Raw genomic sequence first — 21,443 nt, 5'->3', positions numbered from 1 at the left:
GGTTAGGGTAAGAGTAGACATGTCTGCATGTAGCAACCAGTTCTATTTTAGTAGGCCATATAGGGAACAATTTATGTAACTTTCACCTGCTCTTATGTAATACATGTAGCATGAAACAAGTCACTTGATTAAATGAAACTTGTATTGCCTAGTATACATTTTGTTATTGCTGGAGTAGGGTTAATATGCTTACAACCATTCTTGGGTGGGATGCTTTATAGTGTCTTAAACTTAATTTTTGTATTTAATTTCATTACAAATCTTATATTCTAATATGTTAATTATATCTGAAGAAGTAATGTGAATTATTGGAAAGTAAATTGTATCCTTTGGAAACATATTCCATTGGAAAATCATGATAAAAATTGTTGGCGAATTGTTATGGTTGTGTTTTATCTGGTAGTCCATATTACACGTTTTGAATGTGTGTGTATGCATGTGCTTGCCATGTCATCTCGGAGCATTATATTACTGTTCAGACAAACAATTTTTATGGAATATAATTTGTAAAATCTGTGAATAACACATTTATATTTTGGAAAGAAATGTTTTGTTATCAAGCAGAAATACTACAAATTATCAACACATTCTGTGTGGTTTCCATTTTTCGTCATACATGATTGAAGCTGGTTTTAGTCTTTGCTGATGACAGTTTATGTTGACTGTTGGTAACGTTTAAGTATATATGAGTAGTATTTGCATGTGATTCCTTGGTATGTTATCTCAGGGCAGGCATGTTGTGTACACATTCTTAAATGTATTTATTGTTTTTCACAAATGTTGAAATCTTACTTGGAAAAATAGGTATCTTTCATATTTATAATTTTAATTCATAATCATGTGCTGTGATCTGGTGGCCAAAGTGGGAACTACAAAGTAAAGTATATTTAATACAAGTAAATGCACGTTGCAAATAATCCATAACGATTATGTGTGTTCTGTTATGGAATAGACTTTCTGAGCTTGTGTCTATGTATAAGAAGTGTAATCAGGGTTTAAGTGCTTGGAGCATATGATGAAAGACGCATTCTTAAAGAAGTGTTACACTTTTGATGAAATGTCCATATTTCACTTCACTATGTGAAGTTGTATAATGTGTTTGTTTATTTCTGAACAGTAATGATGATCAGAGATGTTGTTATTTAAATACTGCTGTGTTAAGAGGGATATTTATGTATTAGTCATTTTGTCTTGATTTTTTAAGGCTTAATTTACATATTCATGCATTTAGTAGTGGTATTAAATAATGTCCTTTTTAGTAGTGTAAGTATGATTTTTAAGACTAGTTTTTTTGAAAGTCAATATGAATGAATGGTTTGAAGGACATTTGGTGATGCTGGAAATACATTGTTTATTTAGCAGGTTTTTCCGTCAGACGAGTCCATCTGCTCAGCATGACATCAACAGTGTGAAAACACGTAAAGATGGCTCTCGCAACACTGCAGCATCAGTAGCAACTGTAACTGTAACCACACCAAGTGGACCACCTACAAAGAAGCGCTCAAAGCCGGAGTCTGAAACTTACAACTCAGCAGCACAGACAAGAGGAGGGACCAGCAACTATCCTAATGCTTCTGTTTCAAGAAACGGTGAGGCTGGCTCTGGGCTGAGTCCTTCAAAGATTTTTAAGGATTCTCCCATGAATTGGTCTGGAAGCTCAATGCAGTTTTCAGAGATACGATCATTGAAGAGGATACACAAAGTAGAAGAAGGGATTGGAACCGACAGCATCATAGAAAGTCGAGGAATCATCCATCCCTCAACTGGAGAAGTACTGACTGTTGGTGATGCCATAAGACTTCGAATTCTAGATGTGAGAACAGGTCAAATAGCAACGTCACCAGATGGGCGATCACCAGCAGTCAGCATTGAAGATGCAGCAGATAGGGGTCTTGTAGATCCTGCTCTTGCAGAACAGCTTCTTGGACCATGCGGAATTATTGAAGAAGATGGTGGATCTGGACGACAACTGTCACTACTGGAAGCAATACAGCGAGAACTGCTTGATGCAGAACGGGGACTTGCGACTTCAGCAGAAGGACAGGTTAAGGTAATGTATACTAGTGATGAGGACCAACCCAAAAGAATTAGCATTGCTGAGGCGATCACAAGAGGGATGGTTCATCCAGAGACGGGGCAATTTACAAATCCAGGAGGTGGGGAACAAATTACGTTAAAGGAAGCATTTATGAGGAATTTAATTGACAGGGATCCTACAGGTGAAAAAGGAAAGAAGAAATCAAGCAATCCAGGAATTTCTCTGTCAGATGCAATTTCTCAAGGCTTACTAAATGATCACAGTGGGCAAATTGTGGATAGGAACTCTGGCGACAAGTACCCACTGGCAGTTGCAATTAAAAGAGGAATTATTGATCCAAGTATAAGAGAGGTTGTGGATGCCTCTGCAGATGATAAAGTTACTGTTGCTCAGGCAATTGCTAGTGGAATTCTAGATCCAAAGCAAGGGAAATACTTTCACGGACTCTCTCAAGAAGTTCTTCCATTACGAGAGGCAAAAAGGAGAAAGCTAATTGTTAAGCCGTTGACATTAAAAGACTGCTGTGATATGGAATTGATTGATAACACAGGAAAGATTTTTAGCCCATTACACAGAAACAGACTTTCACTTTTGGAATGTATATCAAGAGGTGTCCTTGATTCAGATAATGTGAAAAGCATTACAGATACAACAACAGATGACTTACTGACACTATCTGAAGCACTGGCTGAAGGAATAATCCTTCCAGAAGGAAAGTTCAGAGATGCATCAACAGGAGAAATTTGCACGATACCAGAAGCTGTCAACAGGGGATTAATAACATCAGTGTCTGTGAAATCAATCTTTGATATTGATGGATTTAAAGATCCAGTTGGTACTGACTTTGTTAGCCTTAATACAGCAGTAGCAAAAGGTGTTTTGAGCATGAAAACTGGTGTAGCAATGTTTGTTGTAGATCCAAAATTAGGAAAGACAATTTCTATGGATCAGGCTGTAAAACTGAACCTTGTTCGGCCAGAAGTTTTGGAAATGTTGAACAGGAAGATAGGTATCAGAGATAGGGGAAGAGAATTGACTGTTCTGGAGGCTGTTGCAAAATGTTACCTTGATCCCAAAACAGGCCAATTATTGGATCCAAAAGACAGGAAACTTCTCCCATTGGACGAGGCTGTTCGGCGTAGACTGATCACTCCCGAGGGAGCCGCTTTGTTAGGAAGTCTCCTGGCTATTACTGTCACCACACAGACTGTCACAAAAACTATAAAGCGTTTTGTGACCGTCACTTCCAGTGGTGTCACAACATCTGATATTAGGATGACATTTGGTGAAGCAATCCGCCGAGGTCTGATTGATGAAATAAATCAGACCTTCAGAGATCCTGATACAGGGAGGGTGCTGTCTGTCCAGGATGCAATGAGTGAGAAACTAATTGGCTTTGAATCTTCTGAGAGCAGTCCAAATTCTTCACCTATAAGACAAAAGACTTCAGGTTTAGCCTCACCTACAAAATTTCCAGGAGGAAATGCAGTGAAGACTAGAAGTTCTGGTAGTACATCTCCAGTAAAAGAAAAATCCTTGGAGCATGGACAGCCTGTGGAAAAAGGTCACAGTTCTGGGAACTCATCACCTATAAAAGAAAGAAAGTTTGATCATAGTCCAGTTGAATCTTCTGTGAAAGGAAGAAGCCCTGCTGGATCTCCAGTCAAGGAAAAAGCAGGCTTTGATATGGCTGTTGGCAAGGGAAGGTCTCCTTCACCTAGAAAGGGAAGAACATCCCCTGGAAGTGGTTCATCTCCTGTGAAGCAGAAACTGCTACAGTACCCATCAGAGGATGTTATTGATTCCTCCCCTGTGTGTACATCTCTTTCACCAACCTCTACTAGTATACCTTCTTGTGAAGCAGATTCTGCAGAATTTCTGGCCAATGAACAGCAAGCAGCAGCAATGCAGAAACAAGTATTTGAACTACCTCCTGATGGCTGGTACCTGTCTGAGACAATTGAACAAAGACTGTTTGATCCAGTTACTGGTTTATTCATTATTCCTGGTACAGACAGGCTTGTCTCGTTTGAGGAATGTGTAAAAATTGGTATTATAAACCCATCTTCTGCCGTTGTTATTGATCCAAACAATGGGAGGAAGATATCTTTGATAAGAAGTTTAGAGAAGAGGGTGCTGGATGGAACTGGGCATTATACTAGTGGAGGCAAGAAACTTCCAATGAAAGAAGCTATTGCCAAGAACTTTGTGATCTTAGAGGGAAGAATGGAGCATGATCATACATCTTCACGACTAATCCAGATTACAAAAATTACTGGAAAACCTGATCTAGTTGAGCTGTCAGATGTTGGCAGTCCTGCTGGAAATCTGCCAACATTTAGAGAAATAAAGAGCTCTGAGGTTGATGTTTCTACACTGGAGCCTTTGCAGGTTGCACCTGGCATTATATATGATCCTGCTACTGCGTTAGTCATCTTCACAGAGTCTGGCAAAGCAGACAATCTTCTGGCAGCTGTGAAGGCAGGTAAAATAGAGCCAAGGATGGTGAAAGTCAAAGATCCTTACACTGGAAAGAGTCTGAATATAAATGAAGCCATGAGAAAGGGGATTGTTGATAAGGAAACTGGGCATTACAAAGATAAAGCAGGACGTAGGATTTCTTTAGCTGAAGCTGCTAAGTTTGGAGTGCTAGCTGTTGTGGGTGCACCTCTAGTTGCTGCTGTGAAAAGTGTCCAAGTTATCAAGAATGCTTTGGTCGCTGATCCAAATACTGGTGAGGATGTGCCAATAGAAGTGGCTTATGAACGTGGTCTTATTGATGCTGAGACCTTACGTAGTTTTGAGGCTGCAACAGAACGTTTAGTAGAAGGAACTTCTCCTGAACAAGTAGTTACTACAAAGACTGAGATAGTATCTACATCTGTTGTGATCCAAGATCCAACTACTGGGAGGGAGATAACAGCTCAGCAAGCTGTTGAAAAAGGACTACTCACAACTGAGGACTTAAAACAGTTGACAGCAGCTGCTCAGGATGGACTTGAAAGTGGTAGGCCAGTTAAGACATTGAGCACAACAACAATACCATTGGATGATGATGACAGACCATCTGCCGCAGAACGTACACGAGGACGAGTGACAACTGAACCGAAGTTCAGAGTAGCAATTGGCCGAGCAAGGTCTTTTTCACAGAGCCCTGAACGTGAAGCAAAACCAGTTGTTCTGCAGAAGATGCGTAAGAAGGTCGTGAAACCATGTGATGCTGTTGAGACAGGAATGATTGACAAGGAGACTGCTGACATCTTGGAGAAGCCTGAGATTTTTAAAGGCTCAGATGGTGAGAGTTTGAGCTTAGCAGAGGCTCTGAGTTGTAACAAGCTTGATGGAAATAAGGGTGCAATTTTGGATCCCCAGCGAGGGGATGTCCTAACCATCAAGGAAGCCATGGATCGTGGAATATTGGATCCTACAGGTCCCTCTGGCCGTCTTCTGGTTCCTATAGCTCACAGTTTGTCTGTTCCAGGATTGTTGGAACAGGGGCTAATTGACCCAGATGCCAAGAAAATTGTACATCCAGAAACAGGAACATACCTGTCATTACGTGAAGCAATTGTGTGCGAGATTGTGGATCCCTTGTCAAAGATGGTGGAACCAGCAAGTGGCAGTAAAGTGACACTGGAGGAAGCCATAGCTAAGGGTTGTATAGATGAGGATAAGTCACTGATTAAGACACCAAGTGGCTCAGTGGATCTGTTAACTGCAGCACAGGACTTGAAGGTGTTCGAGAAATCTCCTCATGAAAGTTCATTTAAAGGACTGCCTCCTGCTGGCATGACATTCCCTGTGGCACTGAGACGTGGCTTGATAGATCCAGTAACCAAAGAAATTTTGCATCCCATTACAGGTATTAGGATACCTGTAGAGAAAGCTATTGAAGACAATTTTATCATGTCTTTGCCATATCCTGTGTCACCCTTTAGTGTTGAGGTAACTCAGGCCTTGGGTCGCAATCTTATTGATGGAGAGAAAGGAACATTCAGGAATCCCAAAACAGGAGAAGTGATACCTGTGTCAGAAGCTGTTGAAAGTGGCATACTAGTCATCAAACCGGTACCACAGCTCACTACACTTGAACCGTCTGGAACGGTGACTGCTGTGACTGAAACTGTGACTTCATATCATACAATCACAACAAAGACAATAGAGTTGAAACATGGCTACATATTGATTGGACCAGATGAAGTAAAACATACCCAGACAGGAGAAGTGATACCCCTTGATGAAGCTCGAAGGCAAGGTATAGTTAAAGATGAATCAGAAACTAAAGAGGAATTTACAACAAGGGAAATTAAGATGTCATTTTCAGATGCAATAGCTCAGGGATATGTTGATCTTGATGCTGGCACATACACAAATCCTGCAACAGGAGAGCTAATGAGCATTTCAGAAGCCATCAAAGATGGCTTACTGGACACTATGCCTGCACAGAATTCAGGAGATACCACTAAGTATCCTGCAGGAAAGGTCAAGAAACTAAATCCAGTAGAAGCCTTTGAGACACTTTATGAAGATAAAACTAAGAAGTTCCGTGATCCAAATTCCCCAACAAAGAATTACACATTTAAGGAAGCCTTAGATAAAGGAATAATTGATCCTGAAGCGGTTATATATGATGTTATAAGTGGGAAGCCTGTTACAACCCGTGAAGCAGTTGAGAAAGGAATGATAGACCCAAGAACTGGAAAAGTTAAGGATGCCAAGACTGGAATCAGTGTTAATATGAAAGAAGCTGCAAAATTAGGGCTGCTGGCAATTGTAGGTGCTCCAGTACTAGCTGGAATCGCAGTAGTAGATGCAGTAAAAGGTTTGAAAGATAAGAAGTCCCCTGAGAAACCTTCACAGCATGATAGTTATATGAAAGAAGAGATTAACTCTTCGAGGGCATTACTATTTCATGAGACTCCAGTAACACCAAGCAGGAGGAGTCCTCCAAAATCACCTGAATGCCAAAAGCTTCCAACTAAGCCTTCAGAAATGGAGAAGAGTCCTGTTATTACTATTAAAACAAAGGCCAGAACACCATCTCCAACTAAGGACACACTCAGTGGACCTAAGATGCTTTTGAGAGAAGCTATCTATGATAGGCACATTGAACCTGAGAGTTGTAGTATCACTATTCCAACTTCAGATGGGAAGGAGGAGCAGATGAGTGTGCAGGATGCTCTTGATAAAAATGCCATAGCTCTAAAAGATGTTGTCGAAGTATTCAGTAAGGCTAAGGTTGGTTTAGTTGATGAGAAAACACGCTACAAAGTTAAAGTAACAAAACATTTGAATGCCGAGAACCTGGCAAATGATGGTGTTTACAGCTTGGATTCTGATTCATTTATTGATCCTGTGACAGGAGAGACAATAAGATTTGAAGATTTGGTTCTTAGGTATGATGTGTTTGATCCAGACTTGATTGAAGTTAAAGATCTTGTAAGCCATCCTGAGACCTACATTACTCTGCGAGAAGCTCTGGAGGTGCCTCTTATTGACAAAATCACTGGTCATATGGTAGATCCTCTAACAGGAAAACGTGTACCTTTCTTTGAGGCTGTGAAATTAGGATGGATTGTTGAGAAATCAATTAAAACTAAACTGACCAAGGTAAAGCCTCATCCCTCCTTAACATTCCAAGAGGCTGTTGATGGAGGACTATATGATCCTAAAACTGGTGATATTCAGGATCCAAAAACAGGCGATAAATTTAGCTTTGTAGAAGCGTTAACAAGTGGTGTGTTGGATCCTGTTTCAGTGAGCATCCGGAATCCAGAAAATGATGATATTCTTCCTTTATCTGAAGCTGTGGAAATTGGAATTGTAGATCTGAATCGAGGTGTGATTGTGAATGTCGAAACACGAACAGAGGTGGAGTTTAAGGTGGCTTTCTTGAAAGGGTATGTGGTTGCAGGACCAAGGAAACCAGTGTCACTGGAAGCTGTAATAAAGAAAGGACTTTATAATCCCAAGACTGGCATGATTACTGATCCCTTAACAAAGCAGGCTGTAGATGTGGAGGAGTCTGTAAAGCGGGGATTGGTTGACGCATTTGTGACAGAATGCAAAGATACCAGGGCTGATGCTTTTGTCTCCCTTGATGATGCATTATCAACTAAACTGGTGAATTCAAAGACTGGCAAATTGCGCAATACAGCAAATGGAAACCTAATGACATTAGATGTGGCCCTTGGTAAGGGTTTAATTGTTACCAACAAATTTAGTGTTACCTTAATTGAAGCAATTGTGCAGGAATACTATTCTCCATGCACTGGAAGAGTATCAGATCCAGTTTCTGGAGATGAAGTTACTGTTCAAGAAGCTATTGAGCTCGGTTTTGTGGATTGTTCCTCTGTTAGAGTAAAGGATTCACATCAGGACAAGATTGTTACTGTTAGAGATGCTACAGCAAGTGGTCTGTTGAACACTCAGAAAGGTATCCTCACCTATCCTGCACCAATGACATTAGATATAGCCTTTGAGAAAGGGTATATATTAACAACTCGCAAACCCTGGTCCCTGCAGGAGGCTCTTGCTCAGAGTTGCTATGATCCTAAAACAGGATTGATGGTCATGAATGGAGATGGTGAGAGGATGACATTAGATGAGGCTATGAAGAGAGGTGAGATAAACAGGGATGCTCTCACAGTAAAGGACCCTCGTTCTGGTGATATTATCACTCTGGGAGAAGCCATCAAGATTGGTGTTATTGACCCTAAATTAGGAACAGCCACAGATCCTACTAATGGTGCTGAGATGCATTTCTATGATGCTCTAGAACGTGGATTGATTGTACCTGCTAAAAGAAAGTTCTCATTGCCTGAAGCAGTTTTTAAAGGTTTTTATGATCCCAAGTCTGGAAAATTCACAAGCCCTGAAACTAGAGAGAAACTGCCAACAGATCGTGCAATTCAAAGGGGTATTATTGACCCTGCATCAACTTTGGTTACAAGTGGTGGGAAGGTCACTACATTTGGTAGTGCTGTTGAGGAAGGGCTTGTGGATTCTAGGGCAGGCACCATTGCAGGAGCTGGACAATTTGGTAAGAGGCTGGATTTCCAAGAGGCATTTGAGCAAGGCATTTTGATTGAGGTTCGGAGACCAATGTCTCTAAGTGAAGCCCTGCTGAAAGGGGTGTTTGATGAAGAGAAAGGACAGTTCTTGGATCCATCTAGTGGGGATTATCTTACCTTGGCAGAAGCAATTGAGAAGAATCTGATTGATTCAGATTCTGTCCATGTTAAAGATACACGAAGTGGATTTTGGAAGAAAGTCTCTCTTGCAGAAGCAATCAGGATTGGATTTGTGGATGGAGAGACTGCAAAGGTTAAAGACTTCACCCATGGAAACGTGGAGGTAACAGTTTCAGAAGCCTTTGATTTGGGTCTGATTGTTGATAGTAAAGCAGCAGTATCCATACAGAGAGCTATTCATCAAGGGCTGTATGATGATTCAACAGGAAAACTGACAGATCCAAATACTGGTAGAAAGATTACTCTCCATGAAGCCATTCGCAGATTTATCATCAACCCACAGCTTCCTTGTTACTGGGATAAGAAGTCTGAGCGTCTTCTGTCTTTGGTGGAAACATGTAGAGCTGGAATCATTGACAGACGGGCAGGCACTTTCAAGGAACCAGGTGCTAACTGTACAATTTATCTTTCTGAAGCCATGGAACTGGGACTCATTGTTGATATTGAAAGTGCAGGTTTTGGTCTGTACGAGGCAATTGCCATGGGGCTATATGATGCTGATTCTGGGCGTTTCATACATCCATCTACTGGAAGGAAGTTGATGTTATCTGATGCCTGTAAAGGAGAACTAATAAACCCCTTAACATCAATAGTTAAACACTGCAAATCTGGTAAATATTTAAAATTGCCTGAAGCAACAGAGGCAAATCTTATAGATGAAGAACAAGGCATCTATAAGATACCTGATAGTAATAAAACACTGACTCTAAAGGAAGCTAAGGAGAAGGGGCTCATAGTCACTTGTAAAAAGCCATTGTCAATTGAAGAAGCAGTAAGAAGTGGACTGTATCGACCTGATACAGGTCGGTTCACTGATCCCGATGTAGGAGACCTGTTGGACATTGCCCAAGCTTTGGTTCATGGCTTGATAGATGCAAATACTACAGCACTCAAAGACCCAACCACTGGACAACTAAAGAGTGTTAATTCTGGCATTGAGGATGGATCAATTGATGTTCCTCGTGGTTGTGTTGCTGATCCTAAGACAAAGCGAGCATATACCATTGATGCAGCCTTGGAGAGAGGACTGTTAATCACTGTTGAAAAACCCATAACATTCCAACAAGCTGTGCGACGTGGTTCAATTGATTTCCAGCGTTGTACATTCAAAGACCCACGAACTATGAGGGAATGCACGTTAGAGGAGGCGATAAGGTATGAACTGATTGATCCTGAATCTGCAGTTGTGAAGGATCCACAGACAGGACGTTTCCGCACACTCAAGAAAGCAATAACAGATGGGGTGATTGATATGAACAAGAGGGCAGCATTTGATCCTCACACTGGGAAGGTGAAGCCATTATGCATTATTTTTGATCAAGGTACTGTTGTATTCCTTCGTGAACCACTTACATTTGACGCTGCTGTTGAACAAGGACACCTAAATGTAGTGACTGGAAAATTCATTGATCCACAATCAAAAGAAGTCCTCACATTGAAAGAAACAGTGTCTCTTGGACTCATTGATCCTGACTCAGCACTGATTAAAGATAGCACAAAGAAGAAACTTGTCAAACTGCCTGAAGCCTTCCGTAAAGGTCTCATGGATGCTGAGAAAGGTAATGTTCTAGATTCTGCAACATCACGTTTGTATTCCCTGTCAGCTGCAATTGAATCAGGTCTTCTAACAACACCACGCCGAGGACTGTCACTTATTGAAGGTCTGCAGTTCGGTCTGTATAACCCAACAACTGGTGGATTTACAGATCCATTCTTTTCTTCTGGAGTTATTGACAGGCGCAGGTTGAGGCTTGAGGAAGCTATTGAATCTGGCTTAATTGATCCATCAACAACAGTCGTGAAGGATGCTGACAGTGGGAACATATCATCCTTAACAGATGCCATTTCGATCAGCAAGATAGTGGATGCTGCAGCTGGGCGGATGATGGAAACTTCAACAGGAAAAAGCATTGACCTGCTAAAAGCATATGACAAGGGATACATTCTCACTGCAGAAGCACGAGTAAGTACGCTGCTGGTGTTTTTCTCATTCATATAGATTATTTTGTAGTCTTCGGTTCAGTATTATTTAAAGAGACATTAGTTTGAGCTAAATGATATTTCACTGGCTGACATTTTGAAGTCTGTTATTAAAATAAATTTAAAGGCCTTGGCACTTCTAACATTTCTTTTATTTACGTCAGTATTTATTAAGCTGTAGGGTCATTTACCATTGTGTGTTGAACATGCCCTTGAAATTAATAATTGGTTTAATATTTGAATACAGGCTTACAATTAAAAAATTTGTGGAGAGTCCATTTACACTGCCATTATCATGTTATAGAATGTTGTGGCATATATGTGTTATTGAAGTATATGCTGTATTATTTTAAGGTTCCCACTATAAGAAGCAATTGGATAGTTTATTTTGTTGTCAGGTCAGCTTATAGTTTTATTATATTGCTTGCATAGTCTTCTTTTTAATAACTTTTTAAGGTGAGAAGGAGGTGATAGAAGAGTACCTGATACTTTGTACATTGAGATTCATAATGAGAAATAGATAGTTGACTATTCATTGTTTAAATACAAATATATGGTGTTTTGCTTCTGATACTGTCTTTGTGGGGCTTTACTCTATCAAGTAAGTGCTTATTCTTGTTGCCTTGCATATTTTTACATTTTTCCAGCATAGAGAATGAACTCAAAAAGTCTTATAGCAATATCGTGGAATTACAAACACAAAACCAAGTGCTTAGAAGTTGGGAGATATAGTACACATTCATATAAGATGTTATATTGTGCAAAGTAATTTAGACTGTAGAGTTCTCTAATTTGATGATACTATGATTGAAAGCAGTAGACTTTAATACTGCTGAAGTAGAACATTTAAGTCTTTCATTCCTTTAGAGCTGCCAAGGTCTTCAGTTTCATTTGCTCGGTTTGTTACAATGTTAAGAATTCTTAGTTCAATTAATGTTTCTTGTGCTAGTTTGTGATTTTTACCCCTCGTGATATTGCATTAATGTGTGAATATAAAAGCACAAATACTGGCTTTATTGCACGTTAGGGGAGTTGCTGTTTCAAGAACTGTGCTTGAGGCTGCTATAGCTTGTGTGCAGTGACTTATCTTTCAAACACTTATATAAAGAGATCTTTAATTAACATCACAGTACAGAATATGGAACTGCTAATTTAAAATATAATTCAAGAATCTTTAGAAGCAATAACTGTTTGGATACTTCTTATTTTTTCTGATAGAACAGTTAATTGTTGAATTTATGTTGCATTGCATAAGGATTAGTTTTGATTTAGAAAGCAGACATTCTTGATTGACATCAAATAACTTCATGTCTTGAGTTTATGATTATTCTACTTAAAATGTGTAAAAATTTGCTTTGTCACATGTGAAGGGCTTTAGTCTTTGTTTAGAATTGCCGTCTGCATGGTGTTTTATGTGTTGGGGCAGGAAGCACAGAAGCAAGTTCCCATTATGAGCAATTCCTTTGTATTAACCATTTTTACACATATATATTAACAAAAAAACTTCTTTTGTCATATTTGTGATGTTATTAGGTTTTGGAATCACAGTCTTTCTTGCATTTGTCTTTCATGAAAATTGCTTTTATTAAAGACAGCTTAATGATGCATGGTAAATGAATGGGTAATTTGTATTGCAATACTAGAATCAGATAACAAAACCATACATGTTTTTGTATCTGACAGTATAATGCTGAGGATATAAGTGGCATATGTCAGTTTTGCAAATCTGCGTATTTGTTCTGCTTCCATTGCTTAATTAATTTCAGTGTGTGTTCTCACCAAGGTGGTGATGTGCATGATGGTTGTGCCCATTTAATATCAGATGCAGATGACATTTTGGAAACAGACATTAGCCACTTTTGCTTATGGATATATATTCAGTCTAAAACTGGACATTTTTAATCTGATCAAATCTCTTTCAGTTTTTTAGTTCCAGGTGTTTTGTGGCAAAGTTTCAGAGTAATACATTGAAAAGTATTACACAGTATTTGGGCGACTGGATGTCAGAAGCAAAAATACATGTAAAGAGGCTACAATATTTTTGGGGGCAAAGATACACATGCAAAGTGGAAAATGTGCTTGCTTCCGCATATAAAAGCATGAAGATAGTGTGGAAACTAACCTTGAATCCAAGCTGTGACTAGATCTGCTCAGCAATGCTAATTTTCTTGTTAAACCTCATGCTAACCTATACAGTAAGACTTCATTAACTCATAAAAAGTAACGTTAAATATTTGAAGTGTGCGCTGTGGCAAATGTTCAGAGATTACTTAGGTTCTGCTGTTCTTTGTTTGTGTCACCATTCAGGGAATAGCCTAGAACGGTATCTGTGAATAACTGTAATTCAAATTGTTTCATTCAATGTTACTCATGATTTTTACTTTTTCTTTCTTTTTCAGGTTTTAAATTGATTTTCAGTTGTGACTTTGTTTCTAATGATTAATTAATCTTAACATAATGTATCGCTAAACATGCCTTCTGGCACAAAATGGTGTTTTATCTAAACAAGGTTATGAATGACTACTGGTGTGAATGATGTGTGTTGTAGTATGTGAACTTTATGTATAGGTAGAAATATTGATGTGTTTATCTTTGAGCAGCATTAATTATTGAATGTTCTTTGCATGAAAACAGGTTTGTGGCAGGTATGTTCACATATTTCTAGCTCAGTAATGTGGTTATGAAAATGTCACTTTCACTTTGCATTATGTTGATGGAAGGGAGTCCAGTTTGAACTGACCATCAAATCTAAATCTCGCTGCTTTGAGATGCATCACGCTGCATGCAGGTGGAGGTAGTGCCATCTATTATAGAGGTTTAGTCTTGTTGGTCAGACCATGGTGATTTATTAATTATTATAATAGGACAGAAATAGACAGTTTTTTAAAACGGGGGGCTGAAAATTTATACTAAAGCCCATGTTTTGGTGTCCATTAAGCACAGTTATGAAGTTGAATTTATCGGTGAGTGATTTTGTTATTTTAACTCATTTTTAAATCATTGTTTATAAATGATAAAAGATGCTTAAGACAAACTTTCTTTTAATTTGATGAGTTTTAAAAATTGCATATGAAACAAAATGAAGTGAATGATTGGCATTATTTGTTGACCATCTCTTGTATTTAACCCCTTGTGTTGGAACATCAGCATCAATTTATACTTATGGTCACTTCAAGTAACCTAGATTTAGTAATTTAACTTGTCATCAGCAGATGGCACAAGAATCTTATTCCTTGAACTTTCATCACGATCACATATTGGTTGTGAAATAGTTGAATATATAATAATGCTGTTTTCAGTATTTTCTTTCTCATTCATTTTAATGTATTTGGTGTTATTATTTTTTGGCTGCTGTACAGTCACACAGAAAATGTAAATGACCATTCCAGGTACAGCAGTAAACTGTCTAAATTGCAACACAGGGGGTTAAGAGGAAAAGATTACTACTATAATTAGCTTGCTGGTAGTATCTCTGAGGTTCAGTGCTAGACACATTAATTAGATGTTACTTTCTAGACCTGCTGAATATTTAGCAGCAAGAATTAGTTTGCATCTTTTCTGTGCCTTGGCATTTAGAGTTCATACTGTATCTTGGCATAAAGGTTCAACATTTTATCATGGATTATATTTTAATGTTTTAAAAGCTAATTCAATACAAAACATTTGGACGTTTATTTTAAGTTCTGGAATCTCAAATATACAGCGATGCAGAGGAATTGTTTCACAAATAAAACATTAATAGACTGAATGCAATAAAATAATTTTAAAATATTTGTTTCTATCCTATTTTCTTGTGATTTGAATACATTTGGGAATTGATTATTGGGACTAAAACCATTCCTTTGTGTTAAATGTAGCAAGCAGTGGAAGAAAAGTATAAGCATTGTGATGAGACATTGTCAAAACTTCTGACCTGGATTCGAGAAGTGGAAGACAAGTTGGCAAACCAGGATGTTGCCCAAGAAGATGCAGAAGAACTCCATAACCAGATCAACATCATGAAGGTGATTGTTTTTTTCTTTACTGTTAATCGCTGAGATAGTTACCATCTGAATAAAAAGCGTAGTAGGAAGAGTTAAGTAATGATGGTGATAATCGTACTGCTAATAATAATATGTCTGGTCCTAAAATTATGCTTAGTTTTACTCAACAAAGCACAAATTAATTTACCTTTTAAAAACTGCTTTATCATCACCATCATTGTTGGTATCATCATTTTTGGACCATCTTACAGGTATCTATGAGCTGAGCCAGGATCAGATATGTTCATGGGACTTATCACATAGTAGCTTATGGGAAATACATTTGAAATCATTTAAGTACTATTATTAAAATTGTGTCAACTCTATTCTTTATATCTTCATTCAGTCGGTCTCACCAGCATTCTTTTATTCACTTTTTGATTGTTTGTCACGAGTCTTTCGACTGGTTTGATGCTGTCCTCCATTTTTGCCTATCTTGTGCCAATCTCTTCATTTCCACATATTTTTTTCAGCCCACATCCTCAAAAATCAGTGTCACATATTTCAATCTTTGTCTCCCCGTACACTCTGAACCCCCCCGAGGAGGAGAAGATTGCCAGATTACGTTACTGAGGCCACTATCATCCCAGGCCGGGAGGTGGTACGGCTTGGGGAGGGTAAAGCGGTGAAAAGTAATAAAAGAAAACCAAATGAATCTACTTTGAATAATCGAAGTATATTATTTAATAAGAAATATTTAAATATAAGATAAAAGGAACAAGACACCTTTCAGGGCTCAAACTCCGGCCGGGTATCCGACTCCAGATACCCAACTCAACCCCCACAAACCCTGACTTGCCTTCCGACTTTCTCCTCGAGTCGTGCTCTCTCCGGCGGACACACACAGACTGTCCTTCTGCCCTGCTGTCTCATCAGGGTCTCGATGCCGCCGACTCCAAAGAACTTTGAGAGGGGAGATAAGCCACTCCGAGCCATGAGGCATGGCTCATCCTCCCCCCCTAAAACTGCTCCCTGGGCCGGGGTTGTCGTAGTAAACGTGCCGGTAGCTTGGATCGCCGGTGACTTCAGGTCTGCCCCAAAGCAGCTCCCACTCTTCATGCGCGATCCCATCACAACTCCACGGGACTTTTCTGGCTGTTGAGTTTCCTCTCTGGCCCGGTCCAGCCCTAGTTAACCAACCTGAGCACCCCGGGCTCCCCCCGGGTGTCCATATTGATACCGAGCTTTAGCGCGGGCGTACAGTCAAAGTGGCATACAGCAAACCAGATCTCCAAACTACAAGTCATTACCGGCACGTCGGAGCCCTAGCCCTGGCTTTCAGCTTCGTAGTGGGCAGTTTCCTTATGACAGCAGGGCGCCGAAAGTGCATGTACACAGAAACGCCGAGAGTCACGACCGAGAATACCCCAAAAAGAAATTACAAATCAATGTGCTTGTGGTACAACACCCAACCGGAACGCAAGCCTCAATTGGTGTTACAATGGAACATACAGAATGGTATTCTGCATAAACAAGAAACAAGAATGTAACTTCACAAAAACAATGTGATAACTTTTCACAAACATCTGAGTGCCCTCATATAGCATTTATACAGATCGAAGGAGAAGTTTTTAACATTATAACCAACTTCGTACATACAAGATCTGTTATACAAACATTTCACATTGAAACTTTACTCCTCATTGATGCAAATCAACACATACATCACAGGTTTCAAATGTTTGCATCTCCAAGACATTACGAATACTGCACTTGGTTTTATCTCCATTTCTTTTGTCACTTCATATTACACCAAACCTCTTCTCTTTACGTGAGGCTGGAATTTTCTCAGCAAGGACAAGCGGATTCATTTCCACTCCAATGAGTTCATCCCCAGTCAGCCAATCCACATGAACCGGATGCTTATATTTTCCTTGATTACAACATCTCGCCTCGAGGACCGACACAACAATGCCAAAGGCATTTTCATACAGTTATGACATATTCATTCAATACTCTACAGCACTATATCTAAACATCATATCCATAACACTCCCCAATAGTAAATATTATATCTATTACATGTCTATACCTTACTCTACGGTACTTAAACTAGACACTATACCTATAACATGTTCGTACAACACTCTCCACCTAAATACCAAACTAAACTAAACTAAACTTAAACTGAACTTAAACTAAATACCAAATTTATTATAACTATGACGGCCATCCTAAGATCTATACATGTCACACTATCATTACTTACAATATACCATGCCATGTGTATAGAGAACCTGTCCCCTTGCATGGCAAAGGGGACGAGGGGGTCTGTGTGTGTCCATCGGGCAGTCTTCTCCGGCTAGTCTACACGCCCTATTGTTTTGGTAAGGAGAGCCCAAAGGAATTCTTTTTCCCCGACTAGGCCCAATTTAAACAGTGAATTGGCCTTCATCAGAAAGTTCACCAATGCCTTTGGCGAACTGCCATCCACCACGTCGACAGGACAAATGGATTCCTCCACGGGCATTTCCCCACCAACCGAAGGGAGCCCTCCAGCTTTAACCTCAGTCAATTCAACATCAACGGGATATTCAGCTCCCCTTACCTCCATGCGAATCGCCGAGATCTCCCGTTCCTCCTGTGTTCGCAAGAACGCGACGAAGCGGGATCGAAGCTCGGCAAGAGGACCAGTGGCATCCACTCGGTACCTCTCACAGAGCTTCGTAAGGTTCTCCTTACTGAGGTCGTAGACCCAGCCAATTGTCGGAGCCATGAGAGAGAGAAGAGATAAAAAAAACACACCAAAAACAAATAAATAAACAATTAATTCCACCAAACCCAGTGATCTAAAGCAAGGCCCATCCAACGCCCCACCTGACAAACTTGCCCGCTAGCACGCTCAAATACAAACAAGCGCTAGCACCGGCAAGGACGGCAGGCCATAACAGAACCTGTCTGTGCCACACGGTGTCCTAATAGCGCGTTCACCACAACACACTTAGGACCTACAAACCGTCAAAACCGTTGGAATCCAAAAAAAAACTTCCGCAAACTAAATTTCTGTTCACCAAATTTCCGAAAACCACGCTCTGCTACCATTTGAACCCCCCCCGAGGAGGAGAAGATTGCCAGATTACGTTACTGAGGCCACTATCATCCCAGGCCGGGAGGTGGTACGGCTTGGGGAGGGTAAAGCGGTGAAAAGTAATAAAAGAAAACCAAATGAATCTACTTCGAATAATCGAAGTATATTATTTAATAAGAAATATTTAAATATAAGATAAAAGGAACAAGACACCTTTCAGGGCTCAAACTCCGGCCGGGTATCCGACTCCAGATACCCAACTCAACCCCCACAAACCCTGACTTGCCTTCCGACTTTCTCCTCGAGTCGTGCTCTCTCCGGCGGACACACACAGACTGTCCTTCTGCCCTGCTGTCTCATCAGGGTCTCGATGCCGCCGACTCCAAAGAACTTTGAGAGGGGAGATAAGCCACTCCGAGCCATGAGGCATGGCTCAACTCCTTCCCTTCAACTGTTCCTTCCATTACCAAATTAACCAATCCTGGGTGCCTCAGAATTTGCCCCACCATCCTATCTCTTCTTGTAAGATTTTTCCATAGACTTCGTCCTTCGCCTATCCTGTCTAAGACCAGCTTATTTTGTACTTTATCAGTCCACTTAATTTTCAGCATCCTTCTATAGCACCACATTTCAAATGCTTCTGTCGTTCTCTCTGGCTTTCGCACTGACCATTATTTCGCTTCCATATAGCGCTGTGCTCCAAACATGTGACTTCGGAAAAGTCTTTCTTAATTCCAAGTCACCATCTTCATTTTTTTTTAATTGTTACCCATACAGAGTGGATGTCCATATTGTATATCCTTAATTTGACTAAGTTTTTTTTTTTGTCTTTTATTTTAAGATATTACCTGATGGTCTAGTTTTGAATTTCTTTTGCTTGTTTCTTAATACTCTTTAGGAATTTTCTCATGTTTTTAACCTGTTTTATCTCAGTTTTCTGTGCTTTCAACTTGGCTATTTAATGGACACATGATTATTACTTTGGAGGGCATAGATTTTATTCCTTTTATTGTCCTTATTGGTTCAGCAAGTGAAGGATGACTTGGACTCCCACTTGAGACCAGTGTCATCATGCCTGGACCAGATACGGCAGGTGGTTGCATCAGGTGGTGATGTTCTGTCTAGTGATGAAGTGTCCACCCTTGAGAAGAACGGCCACTCACTCAAGACCCGTTATGATCGTGCTGTGGACAGGACAGACAGGTTACTCAAACGTCTTACTGCCGCCTATGATGAGCTCAGCAAATTTAGGTGTGTTTAGCAACTTGATTTTGTGGCATTTCAAATTACTGTGAAACCTGCATGTGAACATATACAAAATTTCTGAATGAATATTTAGACACTAATGGATCATCATGCTTCTTCCAGAAATGAACTTTCTACATTCCGTGCATGGCTTGATAAGGCCCGCCGAACTTTGGAGGATAAGGAGAAGTCTCTTTCCAACTTGAATAAACTGAACACCAATGCAGACAGCACTAGGGAGTTTGTAAGTGATGTTATTGCTCACCAGGCTGACTTGCGCTTCATCACTATGGCAGCACAGAAGTTTGTTGATGAATCTAAGGTATGTTGATAGCATCTCCAGTAGTTGGGAGGTTAACCTTTGGTAATTGATAGAAATACAGAAACAATTATACATTTTACAGTTTCACAAGATCAGTGGGAATGAATATGCAAGCAGTAGAACAGGTATACCCTTTTCTTTTGTGAAGACTTTATTATGGAGCACTTGAGAGCAAGACTACATAGTTCAACAGAAATCCTATGGATGCAACATGTACCTTCAGCAGATAGCTTGCGCAGCTTACATTTGTTTCTGTTACAGGAATATCTTACGTCATTGAATGAATTCCGAACAAGCCTACCGCAGCGGTTACCTCACATTCAGCCTTCACAGGACTCTGTTGTACGAAATGAAGTGTCAGCAGTCACAGCACAATATCGTGATTTGCTGTTTCGTGCCAATGGATTGTCAGACCGGTTATCTGGTGTGGGCGGGCGCCAACGAGAGTACCGTGATGCCCTGGACAAGGCTCGTTCATGGTTGCGTGAAGCTGAACCAAGAGCTAATAAAGTTCTCTCAGAGCCCATTGGAGCTGAACCCAAGACTGTGGAGGAGCAACTGAACAAAGCCAAGACATTAAACAATGAATTTGTGGCCCAAGGAAGGCTTGTAGATGCAGCAAAGCAGGTAAGTCAGCTTTCTCTTGTTCCTAATTCTAGACATCAATGCTTAAGAAATTGAATTGATTTTTAGCGTGAATTTGTTAATTTCTTGTACGATATTTTACTTGTAGTTGTGCTTGGATAATCTTCAACATTCAGTATTTGTAGCTCAAAATGGGAGAAATTGTCCTTGTTTTTAAAGAAAATTTACAGATAATGGAGTTCATAAATAAAGCAAGTGAAAGTTATAGTCTGTATATTGGAGTAGCATCAATAATCAGTAACTAAATTAATGTTTGCATGAACTGGAAACACTGTCAGAATTTATTATCTTGTGTTCCTTTAATATTGATTGCTTGTGATAATAAAGTAAATGGAAACGCTGACTAATAACAAAAAACTTAGCTGGACTTTGCTGAGAAGCACCATACGTGTCTTCCAACATAGTAATTTTCTTCCAGTAATCCCATTAATTTTTTATCTTCAGCAACAAGAATCTGGAGAAGGTCAGGCTGGTAGCTTATTTCAGTAATGCTGTTTCATTAAATATTAAATAGAATGAATGTGTTGAGCTTGGATTTAGTGGGTGACTACCATGGAGTAACTTTCCATTTTTTTTAAATTCTGGTATGTGGGAGTTAAGAACATCTGTCCATTCTTAATTTGCTCTCTTTGTACAGAGTGTGGCAGCACTGTTGAGATCTCTGGAAGGTCAGCAGACTCCTGGAGAGATGGCTGCTTTAGAGTCACCTGTTGTGGAGTTGGAAGCCAAGTACAACCAGTTGTCTGATGCACTGGCTGATAAATGCCGTGCTCTTGACACTGCACTTGTTCAGAGTCAAGGTGTACAGGATGCTCTGGATGGACTGATGCAATGGCTTAATGCCACAGAAAACCAACTCAAGTAAGTCTGGTCTATGAATTCTTCACTTGAGATGCATTAAATGTAGGTA

At 39.8% G+C, this 21,443-nt stretch overlaps 1 protein-coding gene and 1 non-coding gene across 40 annotated transcripts in view; one reads left to right on the top strand and one right to left on the bottom strand.

Moving 5' to 3' along the window:
* Nucleotides 1-21,443, top strand: part of shot (dystonin-like protein short stop) — a 308,131-nt gene that overhangs the window by 212,410 nt on the left and 74,278 nt on the right. For 32 of the 39 annotated variants that reach the window (XM_087343471.1, XM_087343467.1, XM_087343486.1 and 29 more), the window contains 6 exons: nt 1,360-11,254; nt 15,129-15,275; nt 19,349-19,572; nt 19,690-19,888; nt 20,150-20,515; nt 21,171-21,394. In XM_087343471.1, the coding sequence (XP_087199597.1) occupies nt 1,360-11,254; nt 15,129-15,275; nt 19,349-19,572; nt 19,690-19,888; nt 20,150-20,515; nt 21,171-21,394 (11,055 nt within the window). The remainder of the gene's footprint in view (nt 1-1,359; nt 11,255-15,128; nt 15,276-19,348; nt 19,573-19,689; nt 19,889-20,149; nt 20,516-21,170; nt 21,395-21,443) is intronic. The other 7 variants (XM_087343499.1, XM_087343498.1, XM_022067529.2 and 4 more) reach the window with 2 other exon arrangements.
* Nucleotides 16,287-16,595, bottom strand: LOC147874725 (signal recognition particle RNA). Its single transcript, XR_015533868.1, has one exon.

Source organism: Zootermopsis nevadensis, unplaced genomic scaffold, assembly GCF_977971745.1.
Source record: "Zootermopsis nevadensis isolate Lab colony 2312 unplaced genomic scaffold, Znev_1.0 Znev_ptg000006l, whole genome shotgun sequence".
NCBI lineage: Eukaryota > Metazoa > Arthropoda > Insecta > Blattodea > Termopsidae > Zootermopsis > Zootermopsis nevadensis.
This window is presented reverse-complemented; position numbering and strand designations above follow the sequence as displayed.